The sequence below is a fragment of the Dunckerocampus dactyliophorus genome, chromosome 14 (assembly GCF_027744805.1).
Source record: "Dunckerocampus dactyliophorus isolate RoL2022-P2 chromosome 14, RoL_Ddac_1.1, whole genome shotgun sequence".
NCBI classification, from domain to species: domain Eukaryota; kingdom Metazoa; phylum Chordata; class Actinopteri; order Syngnathiformes; family Syngnathidae; genus Dunckerocampus; species Dunckerocampus dactyliophorus.
Window position 1 is genome coordinate 9,649,508 of NC_072832.1, and position 23,518 is coordinate 9,673,025.

Sequence of the window (23,518 nt, forward strand, 5' to 3'; positions counted from 1 at the left end):
TAATTTCTTTGCTTTGCATTACGGGAAAACATTAAAATAGTTGTTTTTTTAAATGTTAAACTCATATTGGTACTTGTATTGTATATGTCCCAGCTACCTTTTGAGTGTTAGGTTGATGTGCGATGAGTTTAGCGTTCTTTAACACCGTGACACCGCGAGTCAGGCTGCAATATTGCGTAACGACCTCCTGCGATTTTTAATGGGTTGACAAGCTCGTCGTGAGTTCACTGATAGCTCGTGATTGGCTCCTGCCAAAGACAGCGCTACCGTTTCCTCACTGACTCACGAGCGGCAGAGTGTTTAAACAACTAGTAGCAGTTCTGAGGTAAACGAGATGTCACGAGATTAGAACTTAGACATAAATTAGCCGCACCGCTGTATAAATTGCAGGGTTCAGAGTTTAAGAAAAAAGTAGCAGCTTATAAACCGGAAATTACGGAAACTGTACAACGTTAAGTTTATGACAAATAGTGGCAAATAAAACCTTGCACTCACAAAACATGTTTGTGATAATAATCATGATGATTGGACCCCACTTGGTTTTTAGATATCAATACATTATTAACTTACTGTTTTATTCATATAAAGTAATTTGGCCCATTATGCAAACATAATGTTTACAAGGTGTTTTCCTCACTAATGAACATGCATGATGGTCGTGGACACGATATACATAGAATAGAAAATCCTTTGACAGCTCTCTGCAGGTTCGGAGACTGTGTCATATGTGAGCACCTGTAAGACGACTGTGTCATAACCATGTAAAATGCTTCTTTATGCTCATATACAAAACGGGGTATCGGGGGTGGATACCATATAAATAGATATAGCAGCCAGACATAATGACATGTCAGATCATGTTTGAAATAAAAGTGTTACAATGGAGGTCAGACTAAAGCTCCTGTGCGTGAGTCATGTTTAACACCTACGTGGGTGTCCTACGGCTCTTCCTATTTTTGGAAACACACAGGCCCACAGGCATGACCACATTTCTTTTAGATTTCCTCTGAGCAGAGTATTACAGCTCTGTCTTGGAATGACTCCAAGCACACCGTAGGTAAGATGAATCTCGCTGTCTTACCCAGCACGGCAACTCTGGCCTGGCCAGACAGTCGACCACCCACTGTCTTGGTCTCACAGCCGTACATCTGTCCGTCGTACACCTCCACGCTGTTGATCCTCAATGTGCCATTTGGGAACAGTTTAAAACGGGAATCCTGGCATGAACAAAATAGAGACATTATTTTATTATTTTAGCTCTTCTATTTACTGTGTATATTCTGACCATGCACTTGAACAAATGGTAAATTCAGTGACAGTAGGAAAAACTATTCCTGGTATTATTGTTAATCAATACTAATACATAATAGGCACACTGTAGTATGTTGAACACGTTACGAGGACAAAAATTACAGCCAAGTCAAGTAAAAAATGTATGATGTCATCACGCAAGTAGGTGAAGACACGAATGTGCATGTGATAACTGACCTCTGGTGTGATCATGATATTGTTGCGCAGCCATGTGACTTCAGGTTCTGGAGTGGCTTTGGCGTGACAGTGCAGGTAACCCGGCTTTCCTTCTTCCAAATGGCTGTCTTGGGGCCTTGTTACCCACACAGGGGCGGCTGCAAGGGAACACACGTGTTTATTACATGGGTGCAGACATTTTACACGCCCTCTCACACACACGGTATAATTGTAATGGCTATTTATTCAACTACATGACACAGGACAAACAGTGCAAACAGTCTATTTCAGATCTAAATGCCATCAAAATATATATTTTAAAAGCCTGGTACAACTAAAAGTACATTTGTTTGCACAAATATAATGATGATAGCAAATATAGCTCATAATAGTTTATTTTAAGAGCTGATATCTAGCAACTTCCATGGTTTTCTTGATAATAACCAAAATCGCTTAAGTTTTTACATGAATAGTTAAAGCAGTGTACTGCCAAACAATTTTACTCTTATGAGCTATTTTTGTTGTCATTGTTATATTTGTCCAACCAAAGGTTTAGTCGTATCAGGCATTAAAATGAACAAGAAACTGGAAGAAACAAAGGTGGTCCGATCCGATCAAACAATATTGTCTTACACTTCATTTCCGATACAGGCAGCAGAGCTCTTCCCTCAAACTAATGTCAGGTCACATCTCATGTCATGAATGAACACATTATGCTTCTTTACTGTGATGCCACTGGATGCATTTCACAGAAAAACACTGTTTGTGCAAAATAAGGCAAATAATACAATATGGAATGTAAGTTAAAGAAAAAACATTTTGTCTTAACAAAGTAGTCATGAATAAATCACGACCAATCGTCAACTAAAATAACATGTTCTCCTACTAAACTATACCAATATCAACCAATATCTCATTTTTATCATCGGCTGATATTATTGGACAGCCCCAATTATATACTTATACTGCACTAAAAAGTCATTTTATCTTTTTACAAGCCTGGCTTTCTCAGTGCAGATAACAGATGTTCGACTTTTTATTTACATCTACAGTACTTTCAATGACTCATATCTGCTATCACTGTCATCCGCTACTTCTGATTTTTCAGTGTACGACCCTTGGGGTAAAAATTTGAAACACCCCTGATGTGAGGAGAATAAAAAAAACACCGTTTATATAATTAAGAGCTTTGCTTTTGACTTACTGGCCACAGTGAATGTGACCTCCTGTGTCCTGCGGCCTGCCTTGTTCTGAGCTACACAGGTATAGACTCCAGAATCTCCGGCCTCAGTAGGGCTGAAGACCAAATCCAAGCCATCCTGGTACACTCGTCCCTCGGCGGGCACCCGCTGACCTCCTCTCTCCCACCAGACCATGGGCTGGGGTCTTCCCCGCGGGGGGTTACAGGGAACCCGCTGCAGGGTGTCTGCTGTGAAAACTTTGGACATCTTGGACAGCATGTCATCGATCTCTGCCGTGCAGAGCAGACAGAGAAAAGAAGCAGTTAGAACTGTGAATGAGGCTTTCAAATGAGGCTTCAGATAATCATCAAATCAGCTTCAAAGTCTGTGAAGCTTGACTGATTTTGAATTTTTATGGAGCGCCCTTGAGCACAGTTATTTCCGGCTCATAGATCTGTAATAGTAATTGGGCAACAAAGGCAACAGTAGGAGACTGAGCATATAGGTTGTTTTAACAAAGGGAATTAAATTAGTGAGGGTCTGTGTGAGGTGAGCCAAATAAAAGCTCGCAGCAGCTATACAATACGTGGAGTGTGATCTGTCTTACTCACAAGACCCTCCTCTACTGTGTCAGACATTATGTTCTGTTCATTAATACGTCATTGGCCACGTTACTCACCGGCTCCAACCCTTTACAGTCAAAGATACTAATCAGTTAATAAGAACAGAGGCGAACACACATATTTGAGCAGATGAAAGAGAAGCTGAGCTGGGAAAGTACAGGGTAGGGGGGATGAGGGGTGCCTCGGGTGAGTGTTTGGTCGGCGAACTGAATGAGGTGGAACTACGATGGAGACTGTTTAAACTTGTCACTACATAATGAATTCTATTGTGACACAATCCCCTTTAATGCCTCAAGGGATTACTATCAGATTAGGTGAATTAAGGTATTTAAACTGAGCCGCGGTTCACTGGGTTAAAACTGCAGATGCAGTCGTATTTCATTTATTAAAAAAAAAAAAAGAACAGTTCGAAAGGGGCTAAAAAGTGTGTGGAAAAGTAAAAAAGAAGAAATTCCAGCCTTAAGTGGGTTCAACATATTTGACTTGTACACGCTTGTGCGAGAAAAGGCTGGTTGAATAGTAAAATGATGTGATACAACAGCTTGGCCCTGCTTTAAGCTGCATTGTGCACCCGAATAGATGCAGTTATATGCAACGGCAGTTAGTTTTTGTCTGTCTGCAGTCAGGAGATCCAGGTTGGACTCTCCATTGGAACATCTCATCTCAAATACATGCATCTTAGGCCGATATGAATCTTTGCTTACATAAATTAATATTTAATAAATATGACAATATTGACAACATGATAATTTTGGTCATAATAATCATGAAATGTTCATAACATCTCTATTTACATGCTTGATTTCTGCCTGCAGATTTGTAATGATGTTAGACAGATACGCACGAAATCCAAGCAGACATCCATCAAACGTTAAAAATATTTAATTGCAATATTTCAACCATAACTAGATCAACTGATTCCACTATTAAGTTATTACCAGTTTAAATGCCCGATGAGTTGTACAAAGTATTATTACACAGAACAGACTACGGAAGAAGTCACTACACTTTAATGCTTTAGGATACAATTACCCGTGTGTTTTAAGTACATAATCCCAAGCTTGCAGTGCTTGTGTATGTTTAATTTTACAAGTTATTGATAACTAGGTGATGTTCCCACTTGTAAGAAAATGAGTACGGCCTGCAGCCAGGGTACTACAGGAGTAAAAATATGAAGTGGAAGCAGTACATTGCTTGTAAAGAGTGCGGAGGATACATCTGCTCTGGTCATCGATAAGGAAATGAGATTATCACTGGTGAGATATGAACAACACTGTGCATAACTGAAATGCTCTCACACTCTCAGATAACAGAATTTCAGGTGTTTATCTAACCTAACAGCTACAAATTTGATTGGGCTGTGGATGTGTATGTGTGTGTGTGTGTGTGTGTGTGTGTGTGTGTGTGTGTGTGTGTGTGTGTGTGTGTGTGTGTGTGCGTGTACCAGCTATGAGGAGGGACGCCTCGTGTGTCACTTGGGAGCCGCTGACGCCGTGGCCGACACACTTGTACAAACCAGTGTTTCTGGGCTTGACCTGGGTGATGAGCAGTGAACCATTGGAGAGCAGGAAAACACTGTGGAAATAAAATAACACTTTTTAGTCACACCTCTGCTCATCTTGTTGACAGCTGTGCAATGGATACCAAGCATGGCATATTTGTATGTATCCAACATCTGGTGCACCAAGTTTAAAGGCTACATAGTGAGCTATTTTTATAATGTCTTGTGATTTAGGAGACCCATCCTAATGGCCCGTCCTGACCTCTGGCATGCCAAACAGTCTATCAGTGCCAGTGATGGACAGGGTGAGAAGTAATTACAGCAGGGATAGATGGAACACAGAGCTGCAGGAGTTTAACATATGACAATCTTAATAGATAAACACTATCAGGACAAATGCTTTCAGACAACTGTCCATTACACCAAAGGGAAGTTAAAATATGGAGTATATTTCCCCTTTGCTGCTCATCAATATTCTAAAGTGTCTGCACATTCATCCGTACAAAACATGTGTGACGTCAGAGGTCACTGATGCTGGACCTGTTCTGTGCAAGTTCTTCCTCAGCAAACTCATCCAAGCATACATTTAGGGACTTTTGTTTCTTTGAGCACAGACATGCTGGAACAGACAAGGGCCTTCCCCGAAATGGTCCCACAAAATGGGAAGCATAGAATTTCTAAGTCCAAGAATTAGGTAACCAGGGGGTGGAGCTCATCGCACGACTGGTTCATTAATTACAGAGGTCTTCCACAACTGGTCCATACAGGTCTACTGTATACACTTACTGTATAACACATGCATGTCCTAAGAAGAGTTTTCGCAGCATGATTAATTACTGGGTATTTCTACATCATATCGTTCTACCTCCGTTCCAAGATTGACACCAGCCATGTGTGTTCCCTCGCAGATACTGAGCAAAAGATAACCTCACTCGGAAGGAAGCACTCACAAATATCCACAAAGAACACACATTTTTACACCAGCATGAAATACAGCGCACAAAGAATCGGCCTCAAAGGTGGAGATGATGGGGGAAATAAGTATTCCCTCTCTGCCGAAAACTGCTTTTCAGTTATGCAGATGTGTTTCTTATTCATTTCTCTCTACTGTGATTGGCTGGCGACCAGTCCAGGGTCTACCCTGCTTCTCGCGCCAAAATCAGCTGGGATAGGCTCCAGCATACCCCCGCAACCCTTGTGAGGACAAGCGGCACAGAAAATGAATGAATTAATAATTTCTTTCTCATGAGGTGCTGAACAAAGGGTGCATTCTTCAGTTGGTATAGCCACCCTAATCAATAAATACATAAACAGGCTGCTTTGGAGACCAAAAAACCCCCCCTCATTTTCCAAAAACAGTCAGTCAGTACGTTTACATGCACTTAAACTGTCTGATTCCTGAAATAGTTACATTTTCATACATTTTTTACAATTCTGTGTGAAATCCCAGTTTACATGCACTCTCTCTAATTCAATGGTGGCCAAATGCTGTGTGCGTCCAATACGCTAGGGTGCGACTGTGGTCATTTCAGATGGTTTAGCTATGTGGGTAGAAGAAGACATGCCAATAGCTGTCTCTAGTAGTGACGGACAACTCGACTCATTTTACTGACTTGAGTCCTTTTGAGCCTCTCTCTCTCCAGCCTCCTCTTTTTCTCCTGTTAATGTTGTTAACAGCAGTGTCACAATCCTTAGCGTATACAGTAATCCCTCGTTTATCGCGGTTAATCAGTTCCAAACCCGACCGGTAAGTGAATTTCCGCAAAGTAGGATTTCTTATTTGTAAATGAAATATTTTCGTAGCGCATAAAGAAAACTGTTTATGACCTTCTAAATACGTTTTTTAACATTAGAGCCCTCTAGACATGAAGTAACACCCCAAAAGTCAGATTTGAAGTCACATTACCCCATATAGCAGACATAAGAGTAAAAAAGCCATTTAAGAGAGAAATAACACTCATGCTTGTGCGTGTTGCTATAAATGTGTTCCCTAGTGGAGCTGAGTGGCGAGCAGACAGAAAGTGACATTGGGGGTTCAGAGTTGAATTTTTAGCTTGCCGTGGTAACCGTACGGTAAGTAACCGTAGCCTGTGTTTTTATTAGGGAGTATTGTGCTTGTTGTGAGATAATTCAAACCTGCAATAAAAGCCTGTGGTTCCGGCGATCAAGTCTGGAGTGTGTGTGTCCCACCGAACATTACAGTAACATTACTGACATCTAGTGTCCAGTGTAGAACACTGCATATGATTCACTGCATCTTTGAATGTGTCTTCTGAATGCCTTATTTTAGTTCATTTACCCTTTTTATGCTTTAAAATGCTTCATTTAGGTAAAAAAATACCATAAATTCCGGACTGAGCGCACCTGAATATAAGCCTCACCCGTATTGAAAAAGGAAAAAATATTTGTACATAAGTAGGCCACACTTGTCTATAAACCGCATGTCCATGTTGTAATAATTCCACACTTCATCAAACTTACTTAAGATTTGTCAGATCAAAACGCTATCGCTGCTAGTTGTGTTAATCCAATCTTTGAACGGTCAAAAACAATCTAATCAGGGTGGGCATATGTTCATGCATGCATTAATATTCACTCTGCAGAATCATTACTACCTTGGTTAACATGTTGTTGACTCGTTGCTTGCACACATACTGTGGGGAACAGACTGCTTACAATAAGAGTATCTGCAAGCAGGTGCTGCGGTGAATATGGAGGCAATAAGGTATAGTCGTATCCTCTACAGAGCTATTAAACTAGAAGTGAAATGGCTAATAAAATATTAGCTAGCGACATTAAGGCCCTGTTTATTTCCCATTCAAGTGCTGGCAGCTGTGCCACATGGCCATGCAGGCCTTGAAATTTCAGCAAAAAAAGCCATTGATACTGTACGTGTGAATGCTGTTGACAGCTGCAGTGTCTAAGTGTGATGTCCACTGATGACCAAATCTCACCAACAGACTTCAAATCAGGCACAAGCTACAGTGCTTTGTCTCCTATGCACACTGGCACTGTGAGCAACATAAACAGACTAGTACCTGTAATTATTAAAAAACCTAAATCATCCAAAAAAGCAGATTTATTTTCATAGTTTACTGCAGGCTTGCAGTTTGACACATCTGATAGAGAGCTTACATGTTTATAGGGGACACGAGCTGATTGCAGCCTGAGGGCTTTTTCCCACTCAGTGCGTGGAACTGGAGACCTACAAAGTCTCTCGAGATAGGCTGGAGAGTACAGTCATGTTAAAATGAAGTACAGTATACCGTAGTAGATTACAGAGGAACTTTACAGCATTCATATTTCAGTAATAGCATTCCTTAATGTGCAATTCATCTCCAGCTTGAGCTGCAACAGCAAAAGCAAAACAGTGCGACTCGAGGGGTTCCAGCTTATAGGTCTCCAGGGAATGCACCGCTGCTACACACTAAGACAAGCAGAGCCGATGCTTATAAGAAATACAGGAGAAGGAAGCAGAGGGGAAAGATGTGAGGAAACTGGGGGACACGTTTCCAGAAAAAAACATTTGAAGGAGTCAGAAAGAAGAGGTGCAAAAAAACTCCAAAAGTATTTACCGAGATTTGTTAACCAGCAGCTCATTTTCATGGTACCACTCCAGCGTAGGAGGCGGCACGGCTGTGAACTGGCAGTGGAACACAGCTTCTTCATTCCTCAGAACCACCTGGTCCTCAGGAGTGACCACGGGCCGGGGAAAGCTCTTATCTGTTAGAGTGGTAGACAAACATCTCCATGATTGCATCTGCAGGCATTAGACCATCAAGCTCTCCTGCATCTGTGCACTGCCTTTTATTAAAAGCTGCCAACAGCAGCGTGGGCCCTCAGGTGCTGGTGTGTGTCAACACTTCAGAGGCTCTACTTAATGAGGTCACACTGAATGTTTCATTGTCCCCTGGCTTATCAAGACCACCATTTTCCGTGCCACTGTCTACATCACAAAATGCAATTCATCAGAATGAAACATTTTTGCAAATTGTGTTTTTGCAATAGATATTAAAGGGTCACTGACATGATTTACCAACTTTGCTTAAATATGTTAGATATTGTTTGTAATTACTATATGTTTGTGTTTGTGTAGTTCACGTTTTTTTTTTTTATTTATCATGTGGTTACTGGTTTCAAAAGTTTCAAAAACTGCACATATGCAAAAGGCCAAAATGTTTGGGCAAAACAAATGAATTTGGATTGCATGAATGGAAAATACATGCGTTATTTAGAAACAGCCAAGCCAACCTTTCTCAGTCAGTTGAAAAATTGTTTGCAGGGAAGCCAGAAAGCCTAAAAACAAGAGCAGTCACAGAGACATTTCGACTGACTGGTTGCAACTAGCTCAAGATTAAAAACGAAAAAAATGAAACCAAAAAAATATAAGAACACCACCTCCAGGTAACATATTAAGCATTAAAAGAGCAGACTAAAATAAAAAGTGTTCATGGCTATCAGGCCATAAGTTCAACTTGTGTTTTATAAAAGCCCTGCACATTTTCTGGTTGTATATTCCCTTTGATATTCAGTAGTACTTTCTTAGTATTTTTCACCGCTTCCCAGAAGGGTGCCAACTGCGGGCATGTAAACAGTGTGTGTGTGTGGTTTGCAATGGGTTCACCACATCCCCACCAGTGGCCAGTCCCTGATGAGGGGTGGTCCTTCCCACTCTGGGCCTCATAGTCACTTTCCAGGCAAATTCTCTCCAGTACTTAGATTGAGTCATCTTCAAGTTTTCCTTTGTACATCTTCATCTTCTGCTATTTTCATTTTTAATTCTTCTTTTCACTTACTTTTGATATCAATGTCTAGAGTAAGATACGCTTGCATTATTTTATCTACAATTTTACCTTGAGTTTAATTTAATAAATAATTGATTAAATCTCAGATTTATACTTGATATTTATAGGTAGGCTATAAATGCAATGATGGCTAATGTTGGTCGCTGAACTTGGCGAAATCTCTATCAATAGATGACAGCAAACACGGCTAGTGCGCGAGCATGTTTCTGTGTGTTCCGTGGGGTGTGGCTTGCATGCTCAGCGCAGGAAGAGGGCGGGATATGGTGCTAGCAGAACATTCGAAAGTTATCGCTTGCTTGGCAGCCGTGTAACAATTTGAAACAGTTTCTTTAAAGACCAAATTGGCCCTTTCCAAAGCACTCACAGTACACTCAGCCAACCCAGGAAGTTTTAGGCAAGGCTGTGACTGCATTGGAAACCTGCTTAAATCTGTCAAAGCTGCCTCAAAAAGAAAACCTATGGAAGTGCCATGGCTGGTAACACAGTAACTGGAAACTCGACAATTATCCATCCTTCCTCCACCCAGGTGCTAACACTGTGTGTGTGTGTGTGTGTGTGTGTGTGTGTGTGTGTGCATTTCAGGTGGCTAATTAGTGAAGTGTGCATCAGGTTTCCAAGACAGACGCTGAATGTACTTTACTTTTGTCTGTGGTGCAGTGGCGGTAATGCACAAATGTCACGCGAGCACACAAAATGTGAAAAAAAATACAAATACACTGATGGTGTGTCACACTGCACTCTATCTGCTCAAGCATTTCTGATATAACGTCTGCATGTGTAGGCTGCTCACTGCTTCTCATCAAGAACTCAAGTTCCTCTCGATGCTCAAATCAAATGCCAAAGAAACGACTAACCGTGTGAGCCTGTTTTGTGTCATTAGATGCATAATATTTATCAAACTCACCTATAATGTTGAGAGTAAAGTTGCTATTGCTGCAGACATGGCCGGCTGCGTTCTTGGCGCAGCAGTAAAACAGACCGTTGTCGTCTGGAGTCGCGCTCTTGAAGGTGAGAGTCCGCTCCTTGTTGTTGATCTGATGACTCTTCTCAGTCAGCTTCACCCCATCCTTGAACCATTGGCACGTTGGCCTGAGAAGAAGATAAGATTCAGGAAATTATGAGATGGCGGAAGGAAGAATAGGAAAAATAATGGAGGCTAGAACAGACATTGCATCGTCACGTTAAAGAGCGGCCTTGAGGACTCACCGTGGGTGTCCGTCAATGTGACAGCGAAGCGTGACGGGTGCTGAGCTCTCAATTTCCCCCTCTGAGGTGGGCTCCTTTAATGTCACACCACCACTTTCTAACCCTGCATGGACACAAAAAAACCTAAATGACTTCAAGTGAAAGGAGCAAGACAAGACAAGAAGTGTCAAGGAGAAGGACAGGAGAAGAAATCGAGTTAAGTGGCTTCCTGTTATTCACTGGCATGGATGTATGACACAGTGGGCCTTCAAGGATGAAGTCAACTGGTGCATCACTGTGACAGCGCATCCATTTTACAGTGTATTACTACACCATCATCTTTTTCTTCAAACAAACAAGTAGAAAAAAGTAACATTTCCTTTTTAGGGTTACAATGGACAATCACTGTGGTGGTACTCACTTCAGACGGACTTCATATTTTGATTCATCCCATTAAAAATGATAGTTTTATATTTCCATTGAGTTCTCAAACCTCGTTTTGAACATTGTGTCACCCGTGACTACTGACTTTAATCATTTGAGAACATATTTTTACTTGGATAAGATATAGAGAGAGTACCATGGAATCAATGATTAGCTCTGGGAAGCAAATGAGTGTAGACTGTACCTTAATGAGGAACACAAATGGACTCCTACTGCAAATAACCTAGTTTCAAACAACCTAAATGAATGACTATTGCATTATGAGGAGCAGCAAAAGCCAAAGCGCGGGGTCCTGAAACCTGATCTATTGTGTGCCAGTGAACAAAGAAAGACGGCAGAAGGAATTTGATCCTCTCACTTATCTGGATGCATCACAGGGACAAATCTGGGGAACCATTCGACTTTGCCTCTGAGGATTTGCCCATAAATGGTAAAAAAAAAAAAGTATGATGCGTTGTATGTAAACCCTTCACCCCCCCTAAAAAAATTAAGTTAACTTCTCAAGGAAAGAAACTGTATGTAGACCATTCCGAGAGGAAAAATATGAAATTGTGTCGGTTTTGATGTTGCTGACATTCCTATGGTCTGTAGCTGCAGCATTCACAATGTGAATCATCTCAATGAAATATGCATGGCATCCACCTGAGACAAACAGACAGCAGTGGAGAGGTAGGAGGTAAGCAGTGTGCCTGCAAGGGGCAGTGGGTGGAACTATATACTGAATATGTTCTCATTTAATAGCCTCCACACCCCTTGTCTGAGCCAGACAGTAGCAATTGTCTAAAGACAGATGCCCCCACAACTGTGTACAGCTTTCTAAAGTTGAACAAGTGTGTGTGTTTATGCGCATCCGTCAAGAAGGTGTGTGTGTGCGTGCGGTGATGAGTGAGTTGGAGCCCATGCTGCAGCGAGCAAGGGAAATTACATGAGTGCCCCCAAGCATGCATGTTTGTGTGCACACTTCTGAAAGTCTTTGACAACTATGCTAATTGTGTGTCTCAGTCAAGGTCGTTCCTGACAACAGCAGCTGTAACTTAGTGTAGCGCAGTACAAAAGAGGCGAAGAGGAGCCATCAACACTACAAGGACCTCAGGACGGACACACTGAACTTTAATTGGTGAGATAGGAGCTTAAAGCTTCTAAAACCAGATGGGGGAACATCAAGTTCAGTTCAGTTCAGTTCAGTTCAGTTCAGTTCCGTGGAATGACTATCATCAGCATGTCTGCCTGAGCCAAACCTTGTTTGCAAATAAAAACCTGTCCAAAACAACAGGTGGGTGTTAGATTCTGGTGGCATCAACCACAATCTGACATGTTATTTCAGAACGAATCAAACAATGTGATGATTCAACCAATTCATGAGCACTTATACTTGTATAAATCAAAGTATACTTGGCTACAAGGCCATTACACTGACAGGAATTGAACATGAAAGAAACTATCACTCCTTTTTTTCCCCCAAATTAAGCACTTTCAAGCATAAAAATGTCTAAATGCACTAAAATACAAATACAGTACAGTACAGTGGTTAATTGGTTCCAGACCCGACTGCGATAAATGACTTTCCACCCCCAAAGCACCAGACTTCAACAAGTGGCTTTTATTGCAGGTTAAAATGATCTCACAGCAGGCACAATATTAATAAGACAATAGTAATCATCATTATCATAATCATAACAAGTGTTACTTAACACTGGTCAATTCTGAACCCCTGACATAATTTCCTGTCCGCCATCGATTCTGCTCCCCCTACAAGGCAAACTGTCTTAAATGGCTTATTTTCTGTCATTATATCTGCTATATCGGGTAATACAAATGTAAAGGTGACTATAGGGGTGTTATTTAGTGCCTATTTGGCTCTAATATTGTAAACTGTGATCGCAAGCAGGTTTTCTATGCCATAACTATGAAAATATTCCAATTATCGCGGTTGAGTCTGGAACCAATTAACCGTGAGAAATCTTCTCCATACATTCAAAGTAACATTTTTTAGGTCAGAGGTCAGAGAGAGGCCCTGGCTCACAATCGCTGCTGTAGTTTATCCCAAAGGAGTTTCAAGGGCTTGGGGTAAAGTGGATCTAGGCCTGGGGGACAATTTTATCGATTAATATGAGGGGTTTTTTTTTGCTGCCGACTACTTCAAAAATAAAAAAGTGAGTTACAGATGCCCCCCCAGCTTCCTTCCAAATACTGATTGATGAAATGATTCAGAGGTGTGTCCTAAGATTTTTGTCAACCTCATTTAAAAATGAATGGGCAGCAAGTGTGTGCACGCAGATACACCGTAGCAAGACACACTGTTGACCTTTGGGCACAAAGAACCATTGAGACTCACAATGAACCCTTGACACATCGGGCATTATTGGTTCTGCCATTCTGTTATTTCGGAACTAGCCTGACCTGGGTTTTTTGACAGTTGCGCATTCTAACCCTTAAGTCCTTAGCTCAGGTTTCCTCCAGCTGTCCGCTTGACAAACAGAAGGCACTCTTTTCATAACCTATTAGGAGGCACACATACTTGCTCATGGGCCGTCGCAGAATGCATGACTAAGTGTCTGAATGACTGAGAGCGCGCCTGGCCTTAAACGCCATAGTTAAGGGTGTATAATTATTATCGCGTTAGGGGCGGAACAGGAAGCCCGATCAACACAGGGATGATAACAGATGAATTAAGAGAAGATTACTGTCGAGGCAGATTCCTTCACAATGGCGGCAGTATGTGTGTACTGTTGTGTGTGTGTGTAAGCCACTTTGCTGCAATTTTCTGAAACAGGCATAGCAGATGCTTTCCAGGGGATTTTTATTTGATTGGCAGTACCATATGGGTATGTAAATGCAGGTTGGGCTCATGCTGTGACATAAAAAAATAAATAAATAAATAAAGGTTAGGCAAAAGTCTGGTGTCAGATTTTATCAGCTGTGCTTGACAAAGACCAACAGACCTGGGCCTCATATTGAATAGACTCAGTGAAATGACGTAACAAACTGCGTGTTGTCAGCGCATGTGAAAATGCAAAATAAAAGGAAAGCCCATGACAGGATGCAAGTTAATGGAGTGAGCCTAGTGATCAGGAAAGATTTTTAAAAGCATTTTAAAAGCACAGCTGCTAATAAAATGTAGGTTAGACACACGCTGGGTGATTAGGACAAGATGGCGTGTGTTTGCTTTTGTTCGTGTGGCTTAGTGTGAGCTTGCAGATTAAACGGGGATGTGATTGAGTGTCTTCCTAGTGCCAGTTGCAGATCCATGCAACAGATTTCCAAAACATTCATCTGTCTGCATGTTGTTTGGCGGAGTCAAGCAAAGCGTCGCCTCCAGGACCAACAAGCGCTCCCACAATGGCGAGGCTTTGCCCCTGACGCCTCTGCTGGACACGGTCTCGCCATGGAGACCCAGTGACCAGGCAGGACAAAGGGACGAAGGGGGGCTGAACCCCTATTAGTGAACACAGAGGGGGGATAATTACTCTGAATAACTCTCAACTGACAGGATTTGCTTAGAGCAAGATAAATTAACTCTCTCCCTCTCGCCAGAGGCTGGAATGAGGAGGGGGGGGATTGGTAGATGAAGGCGGGGGATAAAACCTACTATGGTACAGTACATGTAAACTACCCTGCCCCTCCCCCTATAGTTCATATTTACAACTAAGCACGCAAAGTAGCATACACATGAGTGAACACTCAAGCAGAATTAGTGCCAGAGGGAGTCTTTAAAAGCTGTGTGCGGCTTTATCACCCGTTAAATGTATGTTGGGGAAATATGAGCACATTTGTCATAACACGGCCTGATCTATGTAAAGTGATCTACAGAGAAAACCTGCACATTATGACAGAGACAAATGATTTGATCCACAAAAACATGGCATACAAATTGATCCTGCAGGATATAGTTATTACTGAATGCTACTTTATGACTGGTTTAGCTTTATTAGTATTGTGTAATTTCTCAGTTTACACAATATAAAGCAGGGGTGTCCAAAGTGAGGCCAGGGGGCCATTTACAGCACGTGACTTTTTTTTTTTTTAAACTGGCCTTCGGGGCATTCTCAAAACAAACACTCTAAAAGAAAAGTCCAGAAAAAAATTCCAATGGTTACTGAAGCAAGACTCTGCCTTTTCTGGTTATATGCGAGTCATTACGGTAATCACGGGAACTACGTCACAGCAGCTCCAGGTAAACAAGGCTTTGATAGAAAGCAAAGTGGGTGGGGTCTGTCTACAACAGCAGCTCGAAGAAGGCGCTTCTCCATAATCCACGCTGTTGGCCTGTTGGAATTCCAGTAATGGCTCATGATCATGGTTAACTTGGGTTCACCTCGCTGCAAGTTTTGAGGGCTTTTAAGAAAGCCTGCTCGTCAAAATGTTGACCCAGCCCTGCACGAGATCATGCTTAATCATAACACATTAAAGAGGTTCTATACACATTAAACATACTTTGTAAAACTGATGTGTCTCGTTTGGAAACAACACTACGTAAACGGTTCTCAACATCACAGGCCACAAATATCTGTTGGTGGAAACAATACAGAATTGAGGTTAGCCTTCATCTCTTCTGGGCTTTCTTGCAATTAGCCTTTGAAAATATGTAACTTATATTGAAATAAAATAAATCACGCCGGCAAGAAAGCTGTGAGGGAAGAGAATATATTCCATATGGAGCCATACCAGTTTAGTGGGCTTTACAATAACAACTGGCACCACATGCCACCAGCTTGCTATTTGTAATTGGATTGTGCAGAATTTATATTGCTTTCTTCTACACCTAAACGTTCTGTTCAAGTTTGGTTATGCAGCGAATCAAACACTATCAGGAAATTTCCCTGCTTGCCTCAGAACACGCATCCACGATAACAAGCGGTGAGAAATGGGGCTGTCGCTAATCTAAAGCAAAATAATTACATAGCTCGAAGGCAAAAGAGCACAGTAACACCCAGACAAAAGGCTTTTGAAAGCACATGGGAAAAGAGTGTGTGACGTAACGAAGAAAAGAAAGTTACAAGAAACACATGTTTGGTGGCACATATCCTGTTACCTTTGGGAAAGGGAGAGGGAGGCTCAAAGAAAAGACTACAAAGTGGAAACATTCCTTCAGCTCATTTTAGCCGCCAACCTACACTGCAACTTTTGTTTTGATTTTCTGATCCAGAAACTGGATGCACATCCTCGTTGCCATTATGAAACCCTGTCAACTGGTTATTTCCACTCAGGAAATCAGGGTGCTTTCAGAGCGGAGGACCAGAACACAGCCTGAAACAAAACACTCACATTTGATGTTGAAGGAGGCGTTTGTGGAATGGAGCGCCTCCCCTGTGGCCGTGTTTTCTACGACACACTCAAAGTTTCCCGCGTCCATCTGGCGGTCCACAGCAGTGAATTTGAGATTGCTGCCCTCCTGGTAGCGCCTCTCGCTGTTTTCCAGGGGGTGGCCATTGTGGAGCCAGCTGTAAGTGATGTCGGTTGGATCGCTGACCTCGCAGCGGAGCATGGCGCTGCGGCCGTGCAAGGCATCTTGGGACTTGGGCTCCTTGGTAAACTGGATGGCAGCAGCCTGGATGGATAGGACTGTGTGACGAGAGGAAACAAGAGGTAAAATAAATGATAGATTATCCTTACAGAGGAATGTTTGAAAATGATCTGAACTTGAGAAAAACAATTGCAGTTTGTGATGCCACACACACACACACACACACTTGTACCAGTCATGTGCCATCAGTTTGGGAAGACATGTTGTTCAAATAAGACATGATGTGTTGCACTCACATCCGCACGCACACTTAAATCTTTCATGATGCGTCCACCAAGGCTGAGAGATCCATGTTTTCTGCTCTATTTAACCACAGTTCACTGGAGGGACTGAACCCTGAACCAAAACTCCAAGAACACATACGACCATGGCAGAGGTGGAATTCGTCAAATTGTCAAAGTGTATTTGGATTTAATGAGTGGAGATGACAGCGTTTCTTTTTGTTTGCTGCTCACGACATTCAGTAGAGCTGAATAATCTATCGAGATCCATTGAAAGAACTATCTGACTTCCAAATAATACTCAGTTTTCTTTGACAGTTTCAGGTTTAACAACACGTTTATTAGATAGCAGTGGTGTAGAACTGCACTGCAACACACTGGGATGTTTCTAATAGACCGGTTATATCATTTAGCTACAAGACAAGGGAACATATTGGAAACATCCTTCAGTGTCAAGTCCCGTTGGTTTTCCTGGGTTTGAACACCGGCAGCCATGTTCATAGAGCTATCACAATGAACCTCTATAATCTGCCACGGCAGGTCTCTCATCGGCCCCGTGGGACGTTAAGTTAGCATACCTGATGTCAAGTTTGTTATCATAAGGAACGGTCCACTGCTAAGAGTCGACGAAGCGTACCACCAGCAGTGTGTGGGTGTTGCGTTTGTGTGTGGTGCGGGGGGGGTCACCACATATTGGAGAACCAGAGCCAAGTCACAAGAGAAATCTTGAATGTGAGCTCTAAGACAAGCCAAGGAATGACCACAATCTTCATCGTTATTAATGCGCTTGTTCATCATCATCATCACCACATTTGCCCAAGATGACAAATAGGTAAGCGGCGTCAAATTTGAACACTCAGTCACACGTCCAATGCTGTGTGATGTTTGCTTGGCAGTGCCAGAATCAAATGAGCATCGTCAAACGTGTTACTTTGTCAGACTAACTGTCACATTAAATGCTATAAGCTTCCTGAAGAAAGTCTTTTTTTACCAAAATGGTATAAGGTAGATCCCACAGTACCGTAGCAGTCAAAAAGAACTTTGTGTCTCCTTTGTATGTTATTGATAAGGACACGTATTTGTCTTTCTTTCATGAAATGGCATTATGCAAAAATAAACCGCAAGTTGTCAGGGTGTATACAAAAAAAAAACTGCCTTACCACATAAGCGGTGGGTGGCCAGGGCCAGCAAAGCCTTCGCTGCTGGCCTAAACACTATCAGTAGCACCAGCCTACATTTACAACTGAAATTATTGTATTTGTTCCATGGAATTTTATTAAATTATTTCCAACAGTCTATTATCTTCATTTAATAGCGTGTCTCTTGGCTGGACTGCTTCCACAACATGTATGTTAGATTTTTTTGTCCAATCAGATTTCACCTGATTTGTTGCCAAGCCAATGTAATCTGGCCAGGGCCTTCAGAGTTATGAGTGCTGGCCCAATGTCACTAAGGCTATGTTCACACTGCAGGTCAATTCCAGTTTTTTTTTGCTCATATGTATCTGTATCTGATTTTTTCAGGTCAGTGTGAACAGTACAATTCTGATTTTTTCAAACTCAGGCCGATGTGTATACTGCAGTCTGAACAGTCAGGTCGCATATATCCGACCTGAACGTCATTGAAAGGCATGGTTTACCGTGCGAGACTTGAATAAAGGTACTTGCCAATGTAGGCAACAGCTCTTCTTGTCAGTCAAATTATTTTTAAAAAGTGTCAATGAAGCGGCTCCTTCTACCCACATGCTGCTCAGAACAGATGCCGCAACAAGTTCTGCACAAACTCCATAGCCAAAATTCTTGCCCTCTTTCTTCTTAATCTCCTGCATGGAATCATTTGCAGTGTCAACGTAGCCTATAAATATTAGAAATTAGGCTGTTTCTTTAACCAATCAGACTTCAAATTCGACTCACAGGGCCAACTAGCAGGCATAGATTAATGTCAGCATTTTTCCGACCTCTGATTGGCTGATGTCTGAAAGCATGTCTGAATGCCTCATCACATGAACACTGCAGCGCTTAACTGATCCTGTTCTGATACAGGCACCGTGTTGTTCATGGTTCTGTGTGTGTTATATGAACAAATGAGTTTATATATACATTTTGGCACACGACAGAAAATAATCACTGAATTATGCTATTTGGTTTTAAATGCAGCAAACAATAGATGCGGTGCAAGGCACTACAGCAGACATATTTTTTGGCACCCTGGTCTGTCAGGCAAGTGGGTTCATCTTTGTGGCGGTCACAGTCCAGTGGAGCTACTGTGTAGCAGTCTTATTTACGGAAAACACAGGAACACCTGCGACCAGATAATTGACTTCTGCCGAACTCTATGTGCCACATTTCTAACCTCAGGTTGTGCCATCTAAAAACTGTTATTTACTTCAATTCAAGTTATGCTTTAAATCTACAGTAACTCAAAACAGTATTAGCCATGGTTGAAAAAATTCTGGCATACTCTAAAATTCAAGACAAAATTCTGTTTTTAGTTTTGCATTGTGGAAATAAAGCGGAAACAGTGGAAGTGACTCAGAACAACACTTATATGGATGAGCACTAAAGTCATGGCTTCATAGATACAGTACCTACTGTATCTTATGCATATCCATGCACTTCATGCATTATTTTTAGCAACCGGTTGTTGCTTGAGTAAATCAATTAAGCAGTGTTTGAGTAATGAAAAACAAAAATAAGCAAGCAAACTGCTATGGAAACAAACTGCTTTCGTGAAGGAAATAATCATTCAATGACTGAACAGGACTTCACTAAGCCAAATAGTGTTACAAGTAGTGACTGACAGACAGACTGACAAATGGAGTGCATTCCCTGGATGCAACCAGCGGAGGCACTGTTGATTCAGTCTCAACTGCTTTGCAGTCTGAAGAACACCATTACAGCAGCTATGGGAAGCTACATCCACGCAAACCTCGGCTATGGCCCAACGCCATTACTCTGCTAAATACAAAACTGGGATTGAAACAAGGTGAGTTGTGGCAGATGAGTTGTGGACTGCAGTGACTGCTGTTTTCTTCATACCTGTTGATGCAGTGAGTAGTGTGTGTGTGTGTGCGTGCGTGCATATGAGAGAGCGCTTTCTTTGAGTGAACCTAAGGAATAACTTCCGGGAAAAGTCCCTGCCAAGACAGCGCACACGCACACACAGGAGGTGTTTACGACAACCACAGGATGACAGACGAGAGGAGGAGAGTGATGAGATGGAAGGGGGCACTGTCTATCACATCTGAGGAAATCTGCCAAGTTTACAGCACAGCTCAAACGTGGCAGAAGGGCAGGCGCCATGACCTACATCTTTCAAACACACAGCCTGTCTCATACCCATACCAATGAACACACGTCAAGGATACACACACACACACACACACACACACACACACACACACACACACACACACACACACACACACACACACACACACACACACACACACACACACACACACACACACACACACAAATATATATCTAAATGCAAATAGAAAACCCAACTGCATTGCCACGGACAGAGAAAAAGCTTTCTTCTTTGCCTGTGTGACCGGCTATGTGGCTAAGGCTTTTTCATTGAGCACACAGGGAAAATAAATGCTTGGATCGACTGCACAGAAGAACATTCAAAGTGATAAGCAGGGCAAACACTATTCAAACTTCTGAGGGAGCTTCAAAGTCAGAAGAGTTGAAAAGGAAAGTTGGACAGATAAGGAGGGGACAAACTAAGATTAGGATATTCAAGGTTATGAGCGTTTGTAAAATGAGGTAACAATGAAGAGTTGCAGGTTAAAAAATATATATTTATCATTAAAAGATACATTTGAAGATTAAGGATACGTGGAGATACCTTGGTTTGTGTACGTGGGCTGGAAGACATATATAAAAGGCCATAAGAAATTCAGAATGACACAAATAACCTTTGTGCTACACCAGTGTGACTAAAGTTAAGAGTTCTGCCAACAGTTTGATCTTGAAATTATTTCAATTTCCAAATCTGAACAAATCTGGCATCGACCAGTGTTCTTGAATGAATTGTGTTTGACCTCAAACGCTTGACTGTAATTGCTTAAGTCAGAAAGTAAGTAAGGAAGTAAGATTAAGTAATTCATACGGGCACTTATACAAATCGTGACATGCGAGTTCATGGCTGGTGAGGCACTGACTGGGGTACTGCAACTGAAACAAGCACTCAGAAGGCGCAGTCAAAGGGTACTTACTAGTCATGACAGCTCAGTTGGGAACTGAGAAAATGCAGCAATACAGAAAACAAAGGAAGCAAATATACCACGCTAAACTTGAAAATATGCGATGCCTTATTTGAAACATTTGATGACACAGTTCAGACCTTCAATGATTTTGTGATAGAGCCTCAAGGAGCCATCGAGTCAACTGAAAGAGTTCAGTTACAAGTTAGGGATACCCCCTCAATGCCCCTGGTATGAAACCCAGGCAAAGCCCCACCCTCACTGTTTGCTTAATCTGCTGGTATCGCAACCCAGATCCCAGAAAATGCACAAGAAAATTGATTTACCAACTTTAAAAGCTGAGTGAGCACTCCTGGCTTTGATCAGGATCAATACACACTTAGCAGGAATTGCTTCCAATAAACACACTAATGCACCGGTGAGAGCAGCAGGCCCTATGCAATATTAACAACCATTCTGCTTCAGAATAGTTTCCCTTTACAAGAAGGTAAGTGACAACAAGATGGAAGAGACAGAAAGTAGGGTAAATACTGATGGTGAAATCCGCTGAGAGGGGTAAAATATCTGCGCACAGGGATTCTCCTCTTTGGCTCGCTGCACTGCCAACCCCATTAAGCCTGAATAGGCTGGCTGGAATGTCAGATGGAAGTCGCCCTCGAGTCGGCTGGACGGTATGAATTAATTCTAATATGAACTAATCTGCCGTTATTGTCTGTTAACAAATAAGTTTCTAACTGTATATGCTGGAAACATCTGAATGAACGTAGGTAGTGTGTGGAGGAAAGTAAGAGCATCAAGGGTTGCCTTCAGTATGCGTGCACAGTGAAATCAATACTGTGATAAAGTTTACTTTTTGCTTGATATTGACCCCACACGGATGGGACGCTAAGGGGTTGTTGAAAATGAATGGAGCACAAGTATTGAAAAACTTCCATTTGTTGTAGTGCAGTGATTCATGTACCATATTTTCCAAAACATAAGTCACATTTTTTTTTTTCATAGTTTGGCTGGTCTGCAATGTATCAAAATACAGCCGTCCCCCGCTACGTTGCAATTCGAGCATTGCGCCCTCACTCTGTCATGGTAAGGCAAGTGCAGTGGAATGTTTACTTATGAAAAGATGGTGTAATGAAGGAGTTGTGGATTGGTAGCCATAAGACAACTCTACTGATTGGAATAACCAACATGCTATCTCAGGCTCCACTCAGTTACACCCTGGTGTCAAAGACATGAAACCAATGTTCATAAATGTGGTTGCGCTTGACAAAGGACTATGAATATAGTGACTAGAAATGCATAGCGGTTGACAAAATGCACCCCACCAGACATCCTCTAAATTGTAAATGTACCATAAAGTCAGGTTCCACTAATAAAGTCAGCAACATTTTTTTATGCATCTGACTGGTTGACCTGATGCCTTCTTGCATAATTAAACACCAAACAGTGGCAACATTATGACCGCTTGTATAAAGCCAGCCAGCAAAATAAACATACAATATAAGATCTTAGAAAGCTTGATTTGCATGCAGTGCCAACTGTCTTGTTTGTTTTCATCCTGGAGGAGGTTGGGCAGGAGCACGTCAGCCACTGAACAGAAAAGATCCAATCCATTTTTTAAAATGCATAGGAACACTAATGCATAACGCAATGGGAACTATTCTCTCTTTAAAAGCATCTACTCTGGCAGCCGGAGTGCCAGCAGCAGCAGTCAGAACATTCAACAAGATGGACAAGAATGGAAGACATCCACTGCCTCTGGCCAATTAATTCTAACTGGAGCTGACATACTTTAAAACCAACCCGTTTTTTTCAAAATCTTAATGCTCGTGACATTCAACACGCTCCACTGAATCAGTGGAGTGAGGAGCTGGATAAATCATATTTTAACCCATTGGCTATTTAGCAGACTCCTACTGCCGTACTGAAATGCAAAGTAACCAAGATCATCATTTCAGTCAGAGGAAAATGTAAAAGGCAGAGAGGCACAAAGACAGACAAAACATATGGGAAGACCCCATTTCATGTCGAGAATGACGGACACTGGAAGCTCCAGGATCATTCATCATTTCATAATCAACTCTTAAAAACGCAGCCCGGATGACAGTCTGCATTGTATTTCCACGAACCATCCATCACTCTGCAGACAAGGGCAAGAAGGTTTTCACAAGCTAAAAGGAAAACCTCAGATGAAAATCATTGATAGCTTCATCCTCAGATGGGTTTTCAAACCCAGATGCCTGCAAGATAAATTGGATCGGGAATGAAGTGTAAAGTCATGGGAGGAACTGCAGCATACTGACAGATCTTTCATGGCCTGACAGCAAACCAGTGTGTGTGTGTGTGTGTGTGTGTGT

The 23,518-nt window shown here is 41.9% G+C and overlaps 1 protein-coding gene across 3 annotated transcripts in view; it reads right to left on the reverse strand.

Annotated features, from left to right (window-relative positions):
* Window positions 1-23,518, reverse strand: part of ptk7b (protein tyrosine kinase 7b) — an 85,880-nt gene that overhangs the window by 13,428 nt on the left and 48,934 nt on the right. For all 3 annotated transcript variants that reach the window (XM_054798624.1, XM_054798625.1, XM_054798622.1), the window contains 8 exons: window positions 16,472-16,768; window positions 10,784-10,886; window positions 10,482-10,666; window positions 8,348-8,495; window positions 4,716-4,846; window positions 2,672-2,938; window positions 1,489-1,625; window positions 1,082-1,217 (listed from right to left, as the gene is read on the reverse strand). In XM_054798624.1, coding sequence (XP_054654599.1) covers window positions 1,082-1,217; window positions 1,489-1,625; window positions 2,672-2,938; window positions 4,716-4,846; window positions 8,348-8,495; window positions 10,482-10,666; window positions 10,784-10,886; window positions 16,472-16,768 — 1,404 coding nt within the window. The remainder of the gene's footprint in view (window positions 1-1,081; window positions 1,218-1,488; window positions 1,626-2,671; window positions 2,939-4,715; window positions 4,847-8,347; window positions 8,496-10,481; window positions 10,667-10,783; window positions 10,887-16,471; window positions 16,769-23,518) is intronic.